The sequence below is a fragment of the Crotalus tigris genome, unplaced genomic scaffold, assembly GCF_016545835.1.
Source record: "Crotalus tigris isolate CLP2741 ecotype Arizona unplaced genomic scaffold, ASM1654583v1 scf7180000018537.1059022, whole genome shotgun sequence".
NCBI lineage: Eukaryota > Metazoa > Chordata > Lepidosauria > Squamata > Viperidae > Crotalus > Crotalus tigris.
In genome coordinates this window covers 593,208-614,495 of record NW_024097062.1, presented here as the reverse complement: position 1 = coordinate 614,495, position 21,288 = coordinate 593,208, and the positions used below count along the sequence as shown (strand labels likewise).

The 21,288-nt window shown below is 35.4% G+C and overlaps 1 protein-coding gene across 15 annotated transcripts in view; it reads right to left on the bottom strand.

The window, feature by feature from the left end:
• Positions 1 to 21,288, bottom strand: part of PBRM1 (polybromo 1) — a 64,747-nt gene that overhangs the window by 11,374 nt on the left and 32,085 nt on the right. For 11 of the 15 annotated variants that reach the window (XM_039353909.1, XM_039353910.1, XM_039353901.1 and 8 more), the window contains 9 exons: positions 18,782 to 18,967; positions 17,872 to 18,029; positions 16,434 to 16,691; positions 15,976 to 16,121; positions 15,290 to 15,447; positions 14,629 to 14,812; positions 11,559 to 11,769; positions 9,817 to 10,018; positions 2,375 to 2,539 (listed from right to left, as the gene is read on the bottom strand). In XM_039353909.1, coding sequence (XP_039209843.1) covers positions 2,375 to 2,539; positions 9,817 to 10,018; positions 11,559 to 11,769; positions 14,629 to 14,812; positions 15,290 to 15,447; positions 15,976 to 16,121; positions 16,434 to 16,691; positions 17,872 to 18,029; positions 18,782 to 18,967 — 1,668 coding nt within the window. The remainder of the gene's footprint in view (positions 1 to 2,374; positions 2,540 to 9,816; positions 10,019 to 11,558; positions 11,770 to 14,628; positions 14,813 to 15,289; positions 15,448 to 15,975; positions 16,122 to 16,433; positions 16,692 to 17,871; positions 18,030 to 18,781; positions 18,968 to 21,288) is intronic. The other 4 variants (XM_039353913.1, XM_039353915.1, XM_039353902.1 and 1 more) reach the window with 3 other exon arrangements.

Below are 21,288 nucleotides of genomic sequence, written 5' to 3'. Positions count from 1 at the left end.
ATAAAATATACATATCAAAAAATTAAACTTCACAGAAAAGAATCCTTGCAACTTACGCTACTTAAAAATACAAACTTTCTTGGACTAGATTCTCAACAGCCTTGACAACCTCCATACATTTCATAAAACCAAATTCTCCAGAATATTATTTATGTAAAAAAAAAAAAATAAGGATGCTCAACGAAATTCATTGGAGAACTTACTACTGAGTACTATATTCATGTCTGACATTGAATTAACAGGAAACATTACTGGCTACTGCATAATGCCCAACAATAAAGCTAATGGCTATACTCAGTATTTATACTGAACTTATCAAGCATTCAAAGCAAGTCACAAATGTTGTCAATTCTCTTTAGAGAAGTCCCAAAGTAGCCTAGCACCCTTATAGTCCAGCATGTGAAGCTGACACACAAAAGTTCCCAAACTGTAATTGATGGAGTGTTTGAATAGGATTCCATAGCTCAAATGTCACATTCTTAGCTAAAAGCACAGGACAAGCATTCAGTGCGGAACTAAGCATGCTCAGGAACTGAGTAAAAAAAATTCAAAGGCCTACAGTATCATGCCACTCATGATGACACCTCCATTAAAAAAAAGACAAAGACAAAAAACAATAGATAGAACCTAAATTACTGTTTAGTACCTAAAGGAGCATAAACATGGAGACAGAAGAGTATTCTATAAGTAGAAGCTAAAGGAAGAAGCATTTTCTCTTGTTTTATTTTTGCCTGCTATCCAGTGCACCTTTCATGCAATTTCAGAGCTTTCATCTTCTAGAACGAATTTAAGGAAGGGATTCACAGGGGGTATAAGTAGAACCAAAAAGTTGTAATTCCTGTTCTAGGAACAGAATTCAAATAATAAGAGTCTGAATTCAGCAGAAATAGTTGTTTACTATACCAAAATTAATAATACGCTAGATATTGCAAGCATATTATGATCATTTGTGAGAATTATATTAGCTGCATTTTTTATTTTATATCAAGTGAATATATAGTACGGACAATGGGAGATACAAGAGAAAAAATAAACAGTATATTAGTTTGATATATAAATTAATTGATCCTTCCAAAATCAATTATATACATTACATTTCTCAAACAAAGAAATAGCTGTAAAACACACAGAACACTGTATTGGTTTGAAAATGAGTCCATATAAATTTCAAAAGCGAATGTTTAATTAGTGCCTTGCTTTCAAACCTTAAGCGTGATGCAAGGCTTTAACACCAAGGTTTCGAAATAAGAGATATTGTATCATACATTGGCCGTTTCAAAAGTAACATTAAATGATAAGATATGCATTGTGAGAATGGGCCTGAGACTCATGAGCCTCTGCTCTGCTCTCCTCTGATCAAAAAGTCCAATTTCTAAGCATGAGTTATTGTTTAAAAGGACCATAAACTTTGGGTCAAAGTTGGCTTCTTTCACCAAATGTTAACTAATGTTCACTATACTTCTGGATTCAGTTATATTGGTAGATAACTGAATAATATCTTTCAAATTGCTCCTTATAGACATGCCAGAGATAGAGGGGAACATCAAGACCTAATGCAGTGGTCCTCAACCTTGGCAACTTTAAGACTTGTGGACTTCAACTCACAGAATTCCTCAGCCAGCTGGGAGTTGAAGTCCACAAGTCTTAAAGTTGCCAAGGTTGAGGACCCCTGACCTAATGTATGCCATATTATGCCACTTTATCATGTTTCATCCAAAGTGACCAGTGGGGACAGTGATACAGAGAGGCTGCTGTTCAGTGACTATAAGCCTAAAGCATCCTGGTCTAGAAAAAATTACTTGCAACATTTTTCATTTCCTGGGTGTTGCTACAAACATACATGATCATTTCAACTGGAAGGTAACATTAGCTTTATTCTCAAATGAAGGTAAAATACTTATTTGTTACCATCTCAACATCATTAGAGTAAAAGAAAGTTGCTTATGGGAAAATCCTGAAAATCAATTGTATTATGTGAGCAAAATGAACAAAGATTTGTGGCACATTACAGACTAATTCTCATTACTGAACAAACTTTTGTAGACTGGAGTCCACTTCAGATGTACAATCATTCACTTTGCCCAGGATATACTGATTATACAGCAAAAAACAAAAAACTCAACAGTTTAATAGAGAGGATACAATTCAAACTAGGCGTAGGATTGCCGATTAGGAAAAGTGCTGTTATAGGACTGGTCAGGATAAGAGTGCATGCTTATGATTAAATATAATATCTCTACCAGCAGGAGCAACTTTTGTGCTCAAAATCAGGATGCTTTGAAGATAAATTTTAAGAAGAAAGTTTTATTAGATTGGTTAAGAGTTTGGTAACGTGGATGAAGGAAAAATGGTCAGAGCCCCTGTTTGTTTTTACCTGCAACAGGTGTCAACTGCGGATTGAGCATCCCCATTGGTGTTGGTGGCGGCACCACCCCCATAAGAGCCCCGACAGGAGTGCCTGCCCGGGGGGAAGAATTCTGCTGCTGTTGCTGTGCTGCTCGTTCTCTCTCCTGCTGCTCAGCAACCTTAGCTGCCCGCTCTGCAAAAGTATTTTAGATTTTCAGTTCTGTTTTATGACCCAGAATTAAAAAAAAATATTCTCTGATCATTTAGCCTTATGTAGGAAAAAAAGCCCATACAATTTTAGTAATACAGTATATAATTTTGAACTTATTCAGTTGCAAACAAAAAAAAAAGAATATATGAATTCTTTTAAAATTCACAAAGATTTCAAGAAATATGGGCTCAGATCGGGACAACCATGGGGAGAAGAAAAGACGGGGAGGCTATTTTTCTGTGTCTGCCTCCCTTCTGTGCTTCTCAAAATCTTCTCCTATTTGGAAGCAACCGACTATGCACAGCTACAGATTTTAAGGGAAAAATGTGCTCTGGAACATGTGGGCTCTCGTTCACATAGCATCTGTCTGCAACTTCTTAAAGCAGCTGTATGTTTTCACAGCCTCATTTGGCTGCCTTCTGCAGCTGCAGCATGTTCCTGGGGAAAAAGCAGATTTTGTTTAAGGTTCCAATGCACTTTTTTGCCTTTGAATCTGAAGTTCTGCTGAGTCCTACCTGATTGTGGAATTGTGCAATAAAATAGATAGGGATCAAAGACAGGAAGGAGAAAAAAGTATTGGTTTGCAAGCTTGCTACCTCCTTTGTGATTTCATAATCTAAGCCATGTTCTTTATTCTTTATCATCTTTTTAAAAAATGCAACACTAAAAGTGTTATGAACAGAATGGCAGCTGTTTAATGCTAAGTAATATATGTATCTGGACATCAATCCTGCAGTCATGTGACCACAGTGTACAATGGATTTGCTAAAAACCAGCACTTATTTCTGATTTTCAATAAAAGTGCATCCATAGTGAACTACTAATTCTCTTATCAATTGTAGCATTCACTTAACAACCATAGTTTTGCTTAACTGCAAAAAAAAGGTCAGTCAGAAAATCAGGTCAGTCATATGACCAGCCCACATTACGACTGTCATGAGTTACCACCATGATGGGCAGACTCCATTAAAGACATAACTCAAGACTACCTGTAAGTGAGCTATCCATTGTCTACAAATCCACTTTGATTTTTGTAGAATTAACCTTTATTACTACTACTAAGGATGAAGTTGATAAAGAAAACTCATTTATTAAAACACTTTATTTGCTCTTTACCAAATTGGCAATACAATGGAACCTCAATTCAGCAGATTTTGATACAAAGATTTTGCAATCAAAAGACCACCATGACTCAAATTATGCAGATGCAAATGAGGTAATGTATGCAATTAATATCATCACTCAAATGACAACTGATGCAAAAGATATAATATGCGTCATTTAATAAATTATTATTACGTAAATTGTTGCAATATGTAGTTTTGTATTTAGTGCATATTCGTATATAGCGGACATCTTCTTCCATTTAAGTTATTAAAATAAGATTTTCCTGAATTGTTAATATGTGTTGTTAAAGGAATAGCAAGTGTGAGCTTTCTATTTCTCCTATTTTCTCTATGTTAACAAGTTTTTTTTTAATTTTATTTATAATACAATTAAAAGAAACATTGGGTATAACGTGACATTCCAGTATATACATTCTTATCAAATTATTCCACATTTTACAATCGATTCTTCATCTCTGAATATACATCTAAATTTTATATACAATACTTAATCTATTTCTCTATTTGCTAACCTAAAATTACATATATTTCTATCTTAATGCTAGCCTATAGTCCCAACTGTCCTGCTCGAATCCCTCCAGCGGTAAAATTTATCCCAGGTTTCAAAATAAACTGATCTACATTTGTCTTTCAATACCATTGTGAGCCTGTCCATTTCCGCACATGATAATATTTTATATAGAATCTCTTCTTCTGTGGGAATTTCTTTGCTCTTCCATTTTTGCGCGAACGCTAGCCTAGCTGCAGTCAAGATATGTAACAGCAAATAGATTGTTCCCTTATTGTATTTCTCTGTAGTTATGCCCAACAGGAAAAGTTCAGGTTTTAACTCTAAGTCCAACATTAATATATCTTTCAGCCATCTTCGTATCCTATTTCAATACTCACAAACCTTTGGGCATTCCCACCACATATGATAATATGATCCTATTGCTGTTTTACATTTCCAGCATAAAGGTGAGATATTTGGACCCATTTTGGCTAACCTTACGGGTGGGAAGTGCCATCTATAAAACATCTTATAGAGATTTTCCATGTACGAGGTAGCTAGAGTGAGTTTCCTATTTCTTTCCCACAGTTCTTGCCAAATATGCAGATCGATACTGAAACCAAAATCCCTACTCCAAATTAGCATAGTCTCCTTGACCTGTTCTTCATACATTGCCTGATCTAAAAGAAAGTGATATATTTTTTTAATCATTTTATCCTCGGGCTCTAATAATATTTTATCTAGTTCTATGTTAACAAGTTTTCAATGCTTTCCTCTTATTGTGGTCCTTCAGTAATGTTCTTTTAAGTTTTTATTATAACACATTGGATGCATTTGGTAATTTAAACACATCTTTAGCTGTTTACAATTAGGGTAAATTTTACTAAAGAATATAACATCTTTTTAGGTGGCAATGTTTACTTCTCTAAAGTAATGGTATTTCTTAATACCATTGCAAAATTGTCTGCACTACAGATATGGGTTTAATGTTCCCACTACTCACCCTAACCTTTTGGAGGAAAACTATGAACAAAGGATTTCTCTCTTATTTCCAACATAAATGATGAAAATATTGTTAAAAAATCAAGAATGGGGCAAGCATTATACATTATCTGATTGAAGACTCATTTCCTATTGTACCATTTCAGTTTTCAAAACGCTTCTGTATGTTAGTCAAATAAGAAAAGGGTGGGTTTTGAATTAAAAAAACAGAATAGGAATATAAGTGATAACCCTTTCAAACATATATTTAGGGAACATGAAACCAAACAACACAAGGAATGCTACACATATATCATCTATTTGGGAGTGGGAGGAATAAACAATAAGGATACATAAGAATTTCTTTAGTATCTATGATGTATGATTCATATCAAAGGCAGCATTCATTAGTGAATCAGGAAAAAAGTAATGTGTTCTCTTTTGATTTAACTAAGAAAAAACATGAATTAACTATTTTTATAAATGATTGTTTTTTAAAAAAACCCATCAAACTGAAACAATTCTAAAGATACTTTAAATTTTTTCATACAAATTCTATTAACCTGAACTTGGACTATGACCAGAAAAATAGCAGACATTTCACAAATAATTTTGACTCAAATATTTGTGCTAGATATAAGCAGAAAAGAGAAGAAAATTATAGTAATGACAAAGCAATTAAAAATGATTAGCAGAAGCAGGAGTTAAACTTTGTAGTTTCATTGCCAAATTTAACACATCCAATCCCAGTTTGTTCAAACCAGGGCTTACAATGACTGAGATGAAATGAAATGTTAAAGGCATGATAGGACTCTTTCTTTTCTTTATTAATCTACTCATCTTTAGTTATATTTACTTATTCAGCTCAACAGAAAATTTGCCAGGAACAATCTTTAGATGCTTTTTACATGGCATATCAGGACATTACATTTTAGTTTAAAGCAAGGCTGTGCATTTGGATGAATTTCAAACAGAACTGAACAGATTTGGAATTTGTGGAATTGAAGCCTTTGGAGATAACTTGGAAGCTGCAGCTGATACGAAATGCAGGATCAGATTAGCAATCAGAGAGATCTATTAGGACTCTGGGCCCAATTAAGAGTGTTGGTTGTCTCCTAAAAAGGCTTATATGGCATGGCATTGAGATATATCAGGGAATACCTTACCAAACATGGTTCTGCTCATCATTCAACATTCAACACTGGTGGCACAGTGGTTAAAATGCAGGCTAACTCTGTCCACAGCCAGGGGTTCGATCCTCACCAGGTCAAGGTTGACTCAGCCTTCCGAGGTCAATAAAATGAAGACCCAGATTGTTGGGGGCAATATGCTGACACGATAAACTGCCCATAATATTGTAAAGCACTATGGAGCAGTACCGTATATGCCGGCGTATAAGATGACTTCTGCAAGCGCTAAACTCAGCGCCAAAGACGGGGGTCATCTTATACACCGAGTCGTCTTATACGCCGGAAATACTGGTAGTTTCCGGCGTATAAGACGACGTTCTAGGAATGTGGCTCGGCGACAAAGACGGGGGTCGTCTTATATGCCGGGTCGCCTTGTACGCCGGCATATACGGTATATACAGTAAATCTAAGAGCTATTACTATTGCTATCAAGGGAGAGCTTGCTCAAAGATACCCTCTCCCATCAGAGATTAGAGGGACTTAGACCAAGAGACGGGCCCTTCTTGATATTAGCTTTAACAAAACAAGACACAAATGGCTCCTTACCCTTCTTATATACAGGAAATTCTTTAAAACAATTTTATTTCAGCAGACTTTTAGGCATTCAAGTGTTTCAGTGCATATTTTTCTTTGCTATTTTTGTGATTATTATAATTTTGAATGGTTTGCTTTTTAAGCACAGAGATATTTATTATAATTTGGTTTGCTCTTTAGCAGATCAGCTCTTTAGCCAATTCAGAGGAACCTCTAATGTGTAAAAAACAATATTCATCACATAAGGAAAATGCCAGGGGAAAGAAATATGTAGCTTGCAATTGATAGCACTAACTTTTAATTGTAAATGGTTTACTAATGCTATCCAGTAAGTAATATATCCTGACCTTATTTTGCACAAAAAAGCCTGAAAGAACACATTCTGTAAGGAAATGTAATGCAATTCTGCAAAGGAAAATGTATCAGTAACTTCCATGTAAAATAAAGTGCTTAGCACAATCTCCATCTTGCCCTATTCACTTGACATAATATATTACTTTTTCTTAAAATACATCCAATTCTGTCCAAGTGAAAATAGTGTACTTTTCATTCCTGTAAACCCATAGTTGATTAAATGTATACATTAAATTTTCTGTGTTGAAACTAACTTCTGAATCAAAGTGGGTAGTTTATAAATAAATCTAGGACACAGCGCCCCATTTTCAAAGCCTCCAAATTAAGATTCAAATCAACTGTTACTGTATATGATTGTCTCTACTCAAAACACAAATCCAATTAAAATTATTTTCCATTATTTATTAAAAAGTATTTATTGACATACACATTCTGTGGCATTTTATATTCCGTAAATGACATTTAAGAAGAAAAATTCTAATTATGTTTCCTTCTCATTTTTAATGTACTGTGTTTCCCCGAAAGTAAGACCTACCCCAAAAATAAGCCCTAGCTTGATTTGGGGGGGGGGGCTAATATAAGCCCTATCCCAAAAATAAGGCCTAGTTTTGGGGCAAGGTGCATGCCTAAAGACCAAGCTAGGGCGGGGGTGTGGGGGTTGGAGCTTACCATTACAACCAGGTCTCCCATGGATCGACACTTGCCTCGCCGGCCCACTTCTTCTGTGGCTGAAGGAGCAGCTTCATTCTGCAGTTGACAATGGAGCTCAGGCCTGCATTTCACAGTCAGAGGCCTTCCAGAAAGGCCTCTAATTGTGAAATGCAGGCCAAACTGCAGTGTATTCAGTCTGTAGCTAGGTTCTTGGCCGCAGAGGCCTTTCCAGAAGGCCTCTGATTGCAAAATGCAGATCAGAGCTCCATCCTCAGCTGCAGAATGAAGCTCCTCCTTCGGCCACAAAAGAAGTGGTCCAGCTGGGTGGGGCTGTCAGTGCTGCCGCTGCGGGGGGAGTGGAAAAGACACCCTCTGAAAATAAGACCTGGTGCCTCTTTTGGAGGTAAAAAGAATAAATAAGATCGGGTCTTATTTTTGGGGAAACACTGGTAGTTTCAGACTGGATTATCTTTTTTGTCCATTTGCAGGAACAGTACAAATTACTTGACTTTTTTTTAGCTATTATTTGCTCCACCCACACCCGAAATGACTAATAAAATTTAGTCACAGAAGAAAGTTTTGGGATCAAGCTTTACACATTTAGAGCCAGCACACTGAAATCAGGAGTTCACTATTACTTGATTTTAATAGGTCTATTCTAAATACAACTAAACCAGAATCCAACCCATGGATTCTAATCAAAATAAAACACAGGATTAGTAGAAACAAATAGTTAACTCCCACGGGTCTTATATAATAACAATATCAACAATAATATAATAACACATTACGAAAAGAATGATCCCAAATCACAACTTATATATGTTTTGAAAGACAGAAATCAACAGGAACCCCTAATTTTTATTTGGAATTATGCAACAGATATATGTTCTTAGTTCTATAGAGGAAAATTACTTGAAATGATAATTGAGTAGAACAATTTTTTTGCAAATAAATGATATAGTAAATTCATAAGTTAAAAACTAAATGGAAGAATTAAAGATCAAATACAAAGTTTAATCTAAAAATTCAGTTTCTTCTGAAATAATTAATTTTTTTGTTCTGTAATGTTTATAAATTTATTTTCCAACAGTACAATAACTTTAAATATTTTAGGACTAGGATTAGGAAAATATGTTTTTTAAATATATGAAGATTTATTGTCAAATTTAAAAAAATAAGTTGTTTAAACAACTAAATCACTATGACAAAGGATTAAGAGCACATCTGGATTCAATAACTTAAGTAAAATACAAAATTTTATTAAGTTGCAATTCTTTGTTTTATATAAGTAATGAAAGGATGGTTTATTTTTCTACAGAGACTCATTTTAGTTGATAAGTAATCTTATTGTATGTTTTACTATATCATACATCCATCTCAGACTTACAGTTGAAAGTTTAGGAACAACATATACATGAAAAAGACTCAGTGCCCTTTCCTGTTCTATTTTGTCTTTCAGATTTGAACAAATATACTTTTTCACATTATGGCGTGCCTTATTTTCTTGTTCTCTTATTCAGTAACAATATTTAAGTATACTTTTCTAACTCTTTCTGTCAATGTGCTTTAAGACCAATAGCAGAATACCTGGACCAATTGTTTTAAATTACCATACAGATTTCAGATTTCTTTCTCTATCCTATGCCTGCTGTAATCTTTTCTTGGGTCTTCTTTTCAGTTTTTAATCTTGTTTCTTTTCAAAACCTCTTGCTTTAAAAATTTACTTGGTATTCTCTGATTCAGGTCTCTGGTTGTATTACTTCTGCTTGTCTAATTTCCAAACCCTTCTGTTAGTTTCTCACCATCACTAATGTATCTAATTTATTATGGGCAACCCAGGATGTAATCATTTACCTATTTAACGTTTTCAAGACATAAATTGGACTTGCCTGTTTAGACATGGCATCTTTTTTTCTGATTTAGATTTACCTTCATACTCTGCTTTCTTGGAGGCTTCCAAATTTCTCCACTCTGTTCCAACCAGTCTGCTGAGTTCTCCAAAGGAATAATCTGGGTGCTGAGCTTTAATGACAGCTCTCATCTCACTGCTAAACAAGATGTATCCGCTCATATTGATCTTCCTTTTAGAGCCTTCTTTTTTTACGCTGCCTTTTATTGACTTCGGAGTGGACTACAAAGTAAAGAAAAAAGAGGGAATGCAATAAATGTATAGAAAATTCATATGTATTTATTTAATACAGATGTATTTATTTGCCACAGATCAGCTATTTTGACCATTATAGCTTTGAGTTTATTTATGTAGAGATCACCCAAGTTCCATCACAACTCTATGTGAGCTATAAGCTGTAGGATAGTTATAAGGATATATTACACTTTATCATGAATTTGAAACCTTCTGTAAATTTTTAGTCACAAAAAAATTAAAATGGGAAACACACAGATGCCAGGTACTCTACCTGGATGTTACAGTAAAATCATTGGCTCTAGTTCCTAAGATCAGTAAAATCTTCACAAGCTGGAATGTATCTGCTACAGATAGTCCTTGACTCACAACCACAATTGAGTCCAAAATTTTGTGAATTTTGCCCCATTTAATGAGCTTTCTTGCTACAGTTTTAAGTGAATCACTGCATATGTTAAATTAGTTAAAATGGTTGTTAGGTAAATCTGGCTTTCCCATTGACTTTGCTTGTCAGAAAGTCACAAAAGGTGATCATGTGACCCCAGGACACTGCGACCGTCATAAATACATGCCAATTGCTAAGCATCTGAATTTGGGGGTTGCTGCAGCAGTGTGAAAAATGGTCATAAGTCACTTTTTTCAGTGCCGTTATTTAGTGAATGGTCACTAAATGATTTTAAGTCGAGGACTACCCGTATTGCTTATTATTCAAAAGAGTTATATAGCACATTTTAGAATTAACAAATATTTAAGGCACCAGCTAGAAATCGGGAGATAGCGAGATCTAGTACTGCCTTAAATGTGAAAGGTGGCTGGTAACTTTGGGCCTGTCACTCTCTTTCAGCCCAAACCCTCTCACAGGGTTGTTCTGAGGAAAACAGGAAGGAGGAGGAATATTAGGTATATTTGCTGCCTTGAGTTATTTATAAAAAATAATAAAGGTAGGACAAAAACAAAAAATAAATTACTTTTTACAACAATCAAGAATGTTCATTTTCATGCTTCACAGTACCACAATGTTACATTTTTTCCCAACCTATATGCCTGTATGGATTCAATAATGGCTGATGGTAAGGTTTCACCCCAGTGATGTCTACTTATCCTATGAGATCTGCCAGGAGAGGTTTGTTCAGGGCCCATCCATAAGTGCCACCTGACAGGGTTCAGGAAGAGACATTTTTCTGCTGTGGTATCTGTTCTCTGGAACATCATTCTCCTAGGAATCAGAGTTGTCCCTACTATGTTAGCTTTTCACAACACATTAAAAACCTGGCTTTGCCATCAAACATGGAACCCTGATAGTATTTCTTGGCCTTGGTTGTATTAACTGAGCATTCCCAGGTTTGTTATGTTTTCTCTGTTGTTTTAAACTTAGTTTCTTTTTATTATGTTTTTATTTTTTTTTAACTCTTAGCCATCCAAAGTCATGAATATGACATAGGTAGCCATATACATTTATTTAATAAATACATGAGCACATTACAAAAATATCTTCATTTTGCCAACATGATTTAGTAAGTCAAATTACCTGTGGTGGAGTATATGGCATTATATCCAATTCATTGGAGAGCGGAGTCTGCAGTTGAGGTATTGTTGGTGCTTCTGTGACTTCACCTTCCTCTTCCCCAATCTCTTCAATATCCTCTTCTCCACCTTCTAACTCAGCAAACTTTGCTTCTAGCTGCTGAATTTTTTTCTCTAAAAGTGGAGATGGCTCCTTCTGTGGAATAATGGGTTTCCTAGAAAAGAAAAAAAAAAGTATATATTTACTAAACAGTCTTTATCTTCATTAGAACACAGAAAGAAGCAATAAATAATAAACCAAACAAATGCTAGGTGCCAGGTCAGGGAAGCATAGCTAAGTCCAGTTTACATCAGTATCTTCCACTATCCCTCTCCACATCTTTCTGTCCTTGAAAACCATCTTTGCTTCAACCACACCCATATGCCAATACACACAGTGTTTGCTCTTTGTGGTCACTCAGTTTTTGATTCAATTCACAGTCATAGTTAACCCCACCTCTTCTTGTTTAATACATAAACCTCTAAAGTATACCAGTCCTCCTGCATTGAACTTACTTTTATGTTTCTCCTGACAAAGCCAATTTCTAAATAAACCAGTGGGCAGAAGCATGCTGTTTCACACAACCATTTTAATGTTTTTTTCAACTACCATTCATTTATTGCATCAAATTACATACAACTCTTGTTTTTCTACTGTTATTTGCCTATATTAATATTTATCCATCCATCTCCACATCTTTAATAAACATTGTACCAAGATACAGAAATTCATCTTGCTCTAATTATTCACCATTTATGTAAAACTTATAATTCTTTATTATTTATTTCTGTCAAATGTCGGGACCTTATATTAATTTTCAAATCTATATGAGTTATTGCACCACAACTTTAACTTTTGCTGCAAATCATTTGGGTATTTTCTATCTATAAAGCACGTATCAGTCATACTTTTAACCAATACACCTCTAATGACACCACAAGTATTTCTTATATTTTTATCCATAAATGCTTTTAAAAAAAAAAAAGGGACAACACATTCTTGTCTTTCTCCTTACTCATTGTTAAAACATTTATTCCAATCATTCACGCTAGTTTTAGTTCTACCATATATTGCCCATATCACAATCAGGCTTCAAACCCTTATTTGCACAACACATTCCATAATTTAGACTTGCTTATTTTAACTTACAATGTCTCTAAATCAATTAACATACAATACGCTATCTCACTTTCATGCAATTCTTACCTGCTAAAAAGCAAAAGGAATCTGGAGCTTGCACATAACTCTGAATGACATACTATGCTTCCCACATGTTGCTCATTATCACCTTTTTTATTCTTTCAATCATAATACTGTCAAACACCTTCCCACACATTCTTAACAATTAATTGCTTTCTATATCCAAAAAGTTGTGATACTTCAGGTCCGGCATACTTCAGTTCCCGCCTCTTAATGTCACTTTATGGGAACCAGATGTCCCATCTCTGTCACCATATTTGCTGTTTTTCTTTTTTAGCACCCTGTAATCTCTTAATTTGGGGTAGAGTCAGAGCAAATGGAGCTGAGTGTTTACTAGCCGGATGCCCTTCCTGATGCTTACATGGAGTTTGCAACACATATTTTCTCTTTGCGCCTTGAAAAGCATCTGCTGTTCCTAGGATCGAACTCTCAACCTTCTGAATGGGAGATGAGTGTCTTCACCTAGGTCACTCTGTCACTCTGCCACTATTCCTGCTCTAAGGTATACCATTCCCCCTGAAATCTGGATTAACCAAACCCTGCTGCCTTTTGTAAAACTCTGAAGGCCCAGTTTTCCTTCCCAGGCATTTGGTCAGGACCCAAGCCAGGCTGTTTTGATTGTTGGACTCGTGAAATTTGTTTTAATTGTGCAACTCAAGAGTCATTTTTGAGATGGTAATTACATAAATTGTTTAAACAAAATAAAATTAAATAACAAATACATTTCATTTGTTATCCTTGATAACAATTAAATTAAATTTAATTAAATTAATTAAATTTTCTTCACCTACTTCCAAAACATTCCAAAACAAGTTTCCATGAAAATCATTCTGCCGTTTGTCTAGTTTTAATTTTGTTTCTTGTTCTGTTTGATTTATTGTTTACAATTATCCTTTTCTCCACATACACATTAGACAATATTATAATGTGTATACAGAGAAAAAGATAGTTGTAAAAAATAGAGCAGAGAATGAGAAGTGAGTTTGATTAGATGAGGGTGCCAGTAAACATCTATCCTATTCCGTGGTGATAAGAGTAGCAATGTATAATTCCTTCTCTGCCAATTTGGTGTCGAGGTTAAGAAACCAGGCTAGAAACCAGAAGACTGTGAGTTCTAGTAACACCTTGGGCTTGGTATCCTTGGGTTAGTCACTTTCTCTCGGCCCTAGAAAGGAGGCAATGGCAAAGACTTCTGAAAAACCAAGAAAGCCAAGAAAATTTCAGGGACTTGTCCAGCTTTGAGTTGGAAAAAGCATAGGAGACTTTTGAGCCTATCTAACTCAGGGAAAAAGACAGGCCCTTTGTGGTCTTAATTTCACTGCATGTGAAGTAGACCTCTGTAATTCTTAGTTGGGTAAGGGACCTGAGAGGGGACACAAACCTGGTTCCAGGCAATAATCAATTCACTTGAGGAAAGGAACAGTTCTAATAGTTTTGAAAGTGATATTGGTCTACTCTGTTTTAAGCTGCCCCTCTTGGATCCAAGACAAATGGAAACCTATTCTCCTATGCTCAACTTCCCCTTTTGGTTACTGAGAAAGTGGAGGAGGAGCAATTACAGTGAACTCTGGAGGTAGGAGATTATTGGGATTTATAACAATCAGAATTCAGTCCTGGGTATGGAACAGACACTGCACTAATTGCTCTCATCAATGCCTTATCGTGGGAATTATGGGAAGGAAATAAAATGTTATTGCCCTGCTGGACCTCTAAATCACCTCCAACATTGTCAGCCACAGTAGTTCTATAATTTTACTGGAAAGAGGTATTAATCTCTGTTGTATGATCAAATTAAGTTATATTACTTTTATTAAAAAATTAAAACATACTTTACCTGAAATAATAAATTTCATCATCTACTACCTTAGCAGACAATGAAAATCTTTTTAGTCCTTTAAATTTTTTCATCTGTTTGTCACTTTCATTATAGCGACTTTCACAGAGAAGAACATCATTTTCATGAATTTCAGTTGGTCTACAGGAAAGAAAGTCTTTGAAAGACAGAACAGCACATTTTCCTAAAAGAAAGGATAAATAGCTGTATTTTAATCATCATAGCATAACATTTGTAATATGTCTGAAATTTTTGAAATATCAAAATGTGTGTGGCAACCAGGGTGATTAACTGCACTCATAAGCCGTACAGCAACTAATGTCAAATGTGCTGCATACAACTACTGGTTCCTAATGCGACATGTGCTTGTGCGATCATTGATTCAACAGATACCAAATGAGCATCCTTAATGCAGACACAAAACTGTATCTGCTGTCTAATCTTCCCAAAAGTTACTTCTCTAGAAAAGAACCAGATGGTTTTCAGAGTCTATTTCTTCTTTCTTGTTAGCAAACTAAAAACTAAAACAACTTGTTTTTTTAAAGAAATGTCATTATTATAAAACTTTATTTTGCAATTTTATTAATTTAAGGAAGTGACAACTTTTTTTAACTGTACAATTTGAAACATAATAATAAAATTTATTTTATTGTTTCATTACCCAGAATGCATGTCATCGGGCAAGTCTCTTCCAAGTTACTTAAAAATACTTCCTTCTTATAAAACATTTTCGTTGGCTCATGTTCTGTTTCTTCTGGGTGAATAAAAATTGGACCAAAGAAATAGGCAGCTCCATCTCTAACCCACATTTTTTCTATTCTGAAAATATAGAAAAATCACTGCTTCAAAGTATTTCAAATTCAATTTTAACATTTCCTTTCAGTTAATGTATTGATTGACTATGCTATGAAATCACTGCGGACTCTTACCAAACCACACAGATAATTTTTCTTCAAGATGATATTAATGTATTATATGACAGTTATATTCCTTTTTGCTGCTGTACCTTCTGCAACTGCAGATACTCAAGTTATGTCCACAATTGAGACCAAAACTTCTGTTGTTAAGCAATGCAGTTGTAAAGTGGGCCATCACGCGACTGTATCACTGCACTGCATCATTTAGCAATGGCAAAATGGCCTACTCTTCCCACTGCAGTTTTTAGCTGAGGATCAACCCCAATACAAGCCATTGTTACACAGCCTTCCATCCTTCTGAGGGTTGGTAAAATGAGGACGCAGATTGTTGGGGGCCATTTGCTGACTCTGTAAGCTGCTTAGAGAGGACTGTAAAGCAGTATATTAATCTAAGTGCTATTGCAATACCATTTTTTAAAAAAAGTTGTACCTGCCAACCCTTGCTCGGACTAAACCATGCGATTTTATGAAGACACAATCTCCGACCTTTAACCACATATCATTGTAACAAAGCTGTTCATAGTAGTGACAGCCAGGTTCTCCATTTGACATGTCTACTGGAACGTCTTCCTTATCCTGAAATACAGAAACATTTATGAACTAGAAAAAGTAATGCAACTGATATTAGAGAATAAGTGTATTGGAAATCTTCGGCAACATCCAGGGGCAATGTTTCTATAGGGTCACCAATGTCCATATAGAGGTCCAATATATACTGTATAAATTCCTTTTATTTATCTCTCCGCATACAGTTGCTTTTGCCTCTAAAAATAATGAAATTATCAAAGTGTATAGGAAATCTATCACAAAGTCAGAATTGTCAGTGTCCAGATAAATTCAAGGCACTCACATTCCCATTTTAATAACTCTTTCCTGTAAAATAAATACCTTTTCAAGACTAAGAACAATTTTGGTATCCTCCGATGCGTCGGTATGTTTTTCTTCATCAATTTTGTCTATATTAGCAAACACTGATGCAACACGAATCACAGGTAAGGGCACTTCTCGAGGGACAAATCGTACAGAACTAATTGGCATAGTCCACAATTTAATTTTCTTAAAAGACTTTGTCTTTGCAGAATAACGTGATTCACAAACATAGACATCTTCATCTCTGAAGTTTTCTGGACATAGCTTAAAATATTCCTGTAAGATGAAAAGAAATGAAAGTTAGGGCAATACACAGACATGCAGACAGTAGAAAATAGCCAGCACCTAATAATAATAATAATAATAATAATAATAGTAAAGTTGGAAGGGACTTTGGAGGTCATCTAGTCCAACTCCCTGCTCAGGCAGGAAACCCTATACCATTTTGGACAAATGGCTGTCCAGTCTCTTCTTAAAAACCTCCAGTGTTGGAGCATTCACCGCTTCTGGAGGCAGGTTGTTCCACTGGTTAATTGTTCTGTCAGGAAGTTTCTCCTTAGTTCTAGTTGCTTCTCTCCTTGATTAGTTTCCACCCGTTGGAAACTAATTTACTGAACACTATCAAACACTTTACTGAACACTATCAAATAGAGTAATTAAACTGCTGCTTTTTGCAATTCAGGCCTCTCAAGGTGACAGCAGTGTTGAGTTCCAACAAATAAGAAAGGATTTCCCATCCTGATTCTATCCTGTCCTATCCCCCGAGCCTTGTTCTTTCCTTGAAGTATGTTTAATCTAGTACTACAGTATTAGAAGCCACTGCAAACCTGAATGTTTTAGTTATATAGAGCAGGGGTCCCCAACCCCTGGTCTGTGGATCAGTACCGGGCTGTGGCTTGCCAGCAACTGGTCTGCACAAATAAGGAAAGCCTCATCCACAGGATGCAGACAGCACACAAAATCACGCCCCCTCCGGTCCCCGTGGAAAAACCTCTCTCCACATAACTGGTCCCTGGAGCCCAAAAGGTTGGGGACCTCTGATATAGAGGGATAAGGCTAATTTCTGGAAACTCGAAACTCAAAGGTGGCCTTTTTCTCTTTCTCTTACAAAAAATCCATAACAATATGAGAGGAATTTTTGAATCTTTTGTCAAAAATCCCATCACTGGGATTATCCTCCCTCTCTCCCTTTAAATAAACTATTGTTTCTAATAACTTGTGTCTTAGCTTCTATAAATTAGACACCATTTACAGTTTACTTTCTATTATAAACCACAAATCAGGGAGACACTAAGACTCTCCAGATATTGCTAAATAGCCCCAGCACTGTCATGCTAAAAGGAGTTGTAAGCAACAACAATGACAGGGCCAGTTTCCCCATTTGTTTCATTCCCAAGTGTAAGATGCAAGCAAAAGATCAGTATTAATCCCAAGAGTTCAATTAGATTCTTCTCACCTTAACAAACATAACCACACATTTGCCTAGAATTTTGCTCACTGTAACTTTGTTGTAATAATCACTTTTAAACACCTCCTTCTCCAAAAATTTTCTGGTGGCAAGATGGAATGTTTCATTTGGTCGGTAAAACCAGCAGCCATATAACCATTTTTCCCCTAAAAACAAGACAGAGTTTAGCACCCACAGACAATAAAGTTATCGTACAAAACTATGATAATAATTTTAAGGTCACTTTATATTAGACAATTATTGCTTAGAAGATTTCTAGCCAATGAAATATATCATTTTAGGTCTGTTATCTTCAGTATTAATATATTCAAAATACATGGATGAATTTGAAAAAAAAGTAGCCAACTTTTGAGGCCTGTAACCACCTTAAAAGAAATAACACTTAACTATATTTAATTTTAAGAATGAATGAATGAATGGTAAGTTCCCTGTAAAGGAACTAAAGTTGAAAAAGAGGTTACTGTTTATTAGTAATGCTAAAGAGAATAATAACAGGAACCTGTACCAATCATATACAATGTTGAGAATAACTATCTCATCATCATACCAAAAGGTATCAAATGAATATCAAATGAAATCAAGTGGAGTTGTCTTTCTGAATCACTCCAAAGAAATAAAAAGCAAATAATCAGCTGATGCCCAGACAATGGTTTCTTGTTCTGACTTATTTCAAAATCCATCAATGTATGTTAACTTTATGACAGTGTCTTAACAATCAGATAGGGAACTCTTATTGCCAAATATTTCCAATTATAAAATTACTGATGGGATTTGCTGTCCTTGGTTGCTTATGATTATATTTTAGTTATCTTTCTGAAATCAAAGTATATATTCAGTACTTCCCTGGGTTTTTTCTTTTAATCTTAAAAACAGTTTTACAAAAAGTAACACTCCTTACCATTTGAATCTTCCCACAATCGTTCTATGCAGACTATATGAGGTTGCAAATTAGCTTCTGCAGGTTCAACATATACATAGTCTCCAACATGGTACATGCTGTTCTTAAAGCTGCAATCTTGGCTGTATGTTCTGTGTAAATTAGACAGTCCTGATCCTCCAGAAGAATCTTCACTCTTTTCAGCTTCTTATTCAACATACAAGAAAGCATGGGAAATTATTTCTACTCAATTTAAGGGCTCACAGGACTCTTTACTTTGTAATATTTTGCATGCTGCTCCCCTTGGGGGTGCTGTATAGCCTTTTTCTTGACCAACGTTATCAAAAATGTCTTTTTATTTGTTTAGTGTATTTATATCCTACTTTATCCCCACAAACAAACTCAATATAATAAACATGGGAGGTCTTCTCTCATTTTAATCCAAAGAGCTTTTTGAAGTAGATTGAACTAAAGGTTAATAACTGATTCAAAACCAATTTATGTTTAAGTGGAATTTAAGTGCTGGGCCCATATCCAACACTTACCACTTACGTTAGCCATCTCAATCAATATTCAAATTTCTGTAAAGCGAAAGGCAGATTACATGTCGCATTTAATCATAACATGGTTATTTGGTTTTGATGTTGAGTAAATCCAAGCAACTACAGTTTTGAACTATTTCTTCACAAATGAAATATACACATGAGAAAGATCACTCAGATGAGTGATTCAGAGAATGTGATAAAACCAAAACATTTGGAAATTAAAGGTATAAGAATAATGAAGAAGCTATATTAGTTATAAGGTGTAAGTTTATTATGGAAGCTATCTATTATTTATTCACAGTCTTGAATGCATTTGGGTCAATATAAAAGGGGAAAAATGACATTGCCATAGGTGTATACTTTATGTACACTTTGACAGCAAGCAACTAAATTTCATTTTTAATGTGTGCCGTTGTGCCCACAGGAAAAAATGACAATAAAGGTAATCTAATCTAATCTAATCTAAAAATCTACTATAGGCCACCCAACCAAACAGAGGAAATAGATGAACTTTTTGCTAGTCGGTTAACTAAGGTATACAGGAAGCACATCACAATAGTAATGGGGGACTTTAATTACCCTGACATCAACTGGGAGACAAACTCTGCACCAAGTGGAAGATCAAACAGATTTCTGACAAACCTAGCAGACAACTTTGTCTCCCAAAAAGTAGAGAAGGGAACTAGGAGATCAGCCTATTGGACTTAATTCTCACTAACAGAGATGAAATGATAGAAGATGTTGAAGCCACAGGAACCTTGGGAGGGAGTGATCATGCAATATTGGAATTCAACATTATACAAGCACAAGCAATAGAACACAGTTAAACTAGAGTCTTGGATTTTAAGAGAGATAATTTCAATAAACTTAGAGAGAGCTTGGGAAGGATTCCATGGTTGAGAATCCTCAAGGGGAAAACAACACAAGAAGCTTGGGAAATTTTGAAAAGTGAGATTATAAAAGCCCAGTTTAGCACAATACCAATGAAGAAGAAAAATAACAGCTCTCAAAAGAAACCAGCATGGCTGCATAAAGAACTCTCTGATAAATTGAAAGACAAAAAGGACAAGTATAAAAAGTGGAAAGAGAGGCACATAACTAAGGCAGAATATCAGCAAATAGCCTGCAAAGATTAGGTAAGGAAAGCTAAGGCTCAAAATAAACTAAGGCTTGCAACAAAAGTCAAAAATAACAAAAAAAGCTTCTTTCAACATGTAAAAAACAAGAAAAAGTTAAGTAAATGATTGGTTCATTAGTGGGAGAAAGTGGCAAGAAAGTGACAAGCAACAGGGAGAAAGCCGAACTACTCAACTCGTTTTTTGCATCCATATTTACGCAAAGGGAAAAAAACAGTCCAACCTATCAAAACAGTACCATAAAAAACAGATTAGAAACACAAGTTAAGATAGGCAAGAAAATGGTGAGCACCTGTCCACCCTAGAGAAGTTCAAATCACCAGGACCAGATGGACTATACCCTGAAGGAACTGGCAGATATGATCTCAAAACCACTGAACTATATCTTTCAAAGATCCTGGAGCACTGGGGAATACCAGAGAACTGGAAAAGAGCTGATGTAGTTCCCATCTTCAAAAAAGGAAAAAAAAACGGATCCAGGAAATTACAGACCTATCAACCTATCAATACCTGGGGAAGATTCTGGAAAAGATAATCTAACAACGAATCAGCGAACACCTAGAGGCAAACAAAGTCATTACCAAAAGCCAACATGGGTTCGTCAAAAACAGATCATGCCAGACAAATCTTATTGCATTCTTTGACCAGGTGACAAAATTAGTGGACTAGAGGAATGCTGTGGATATAATTTACTTAGACTTCAGTAAGGCATTTGATAAAGTAGACCACAACCTACTACTTGATAAGATAGAAAAATGTGGGTTAGACAGCATCAATGATTTGGATGAGGGGATAGATGGGAAACTCATCAAATTTGCAAATGAGACCTAGCTGGCAGGAATAGCCA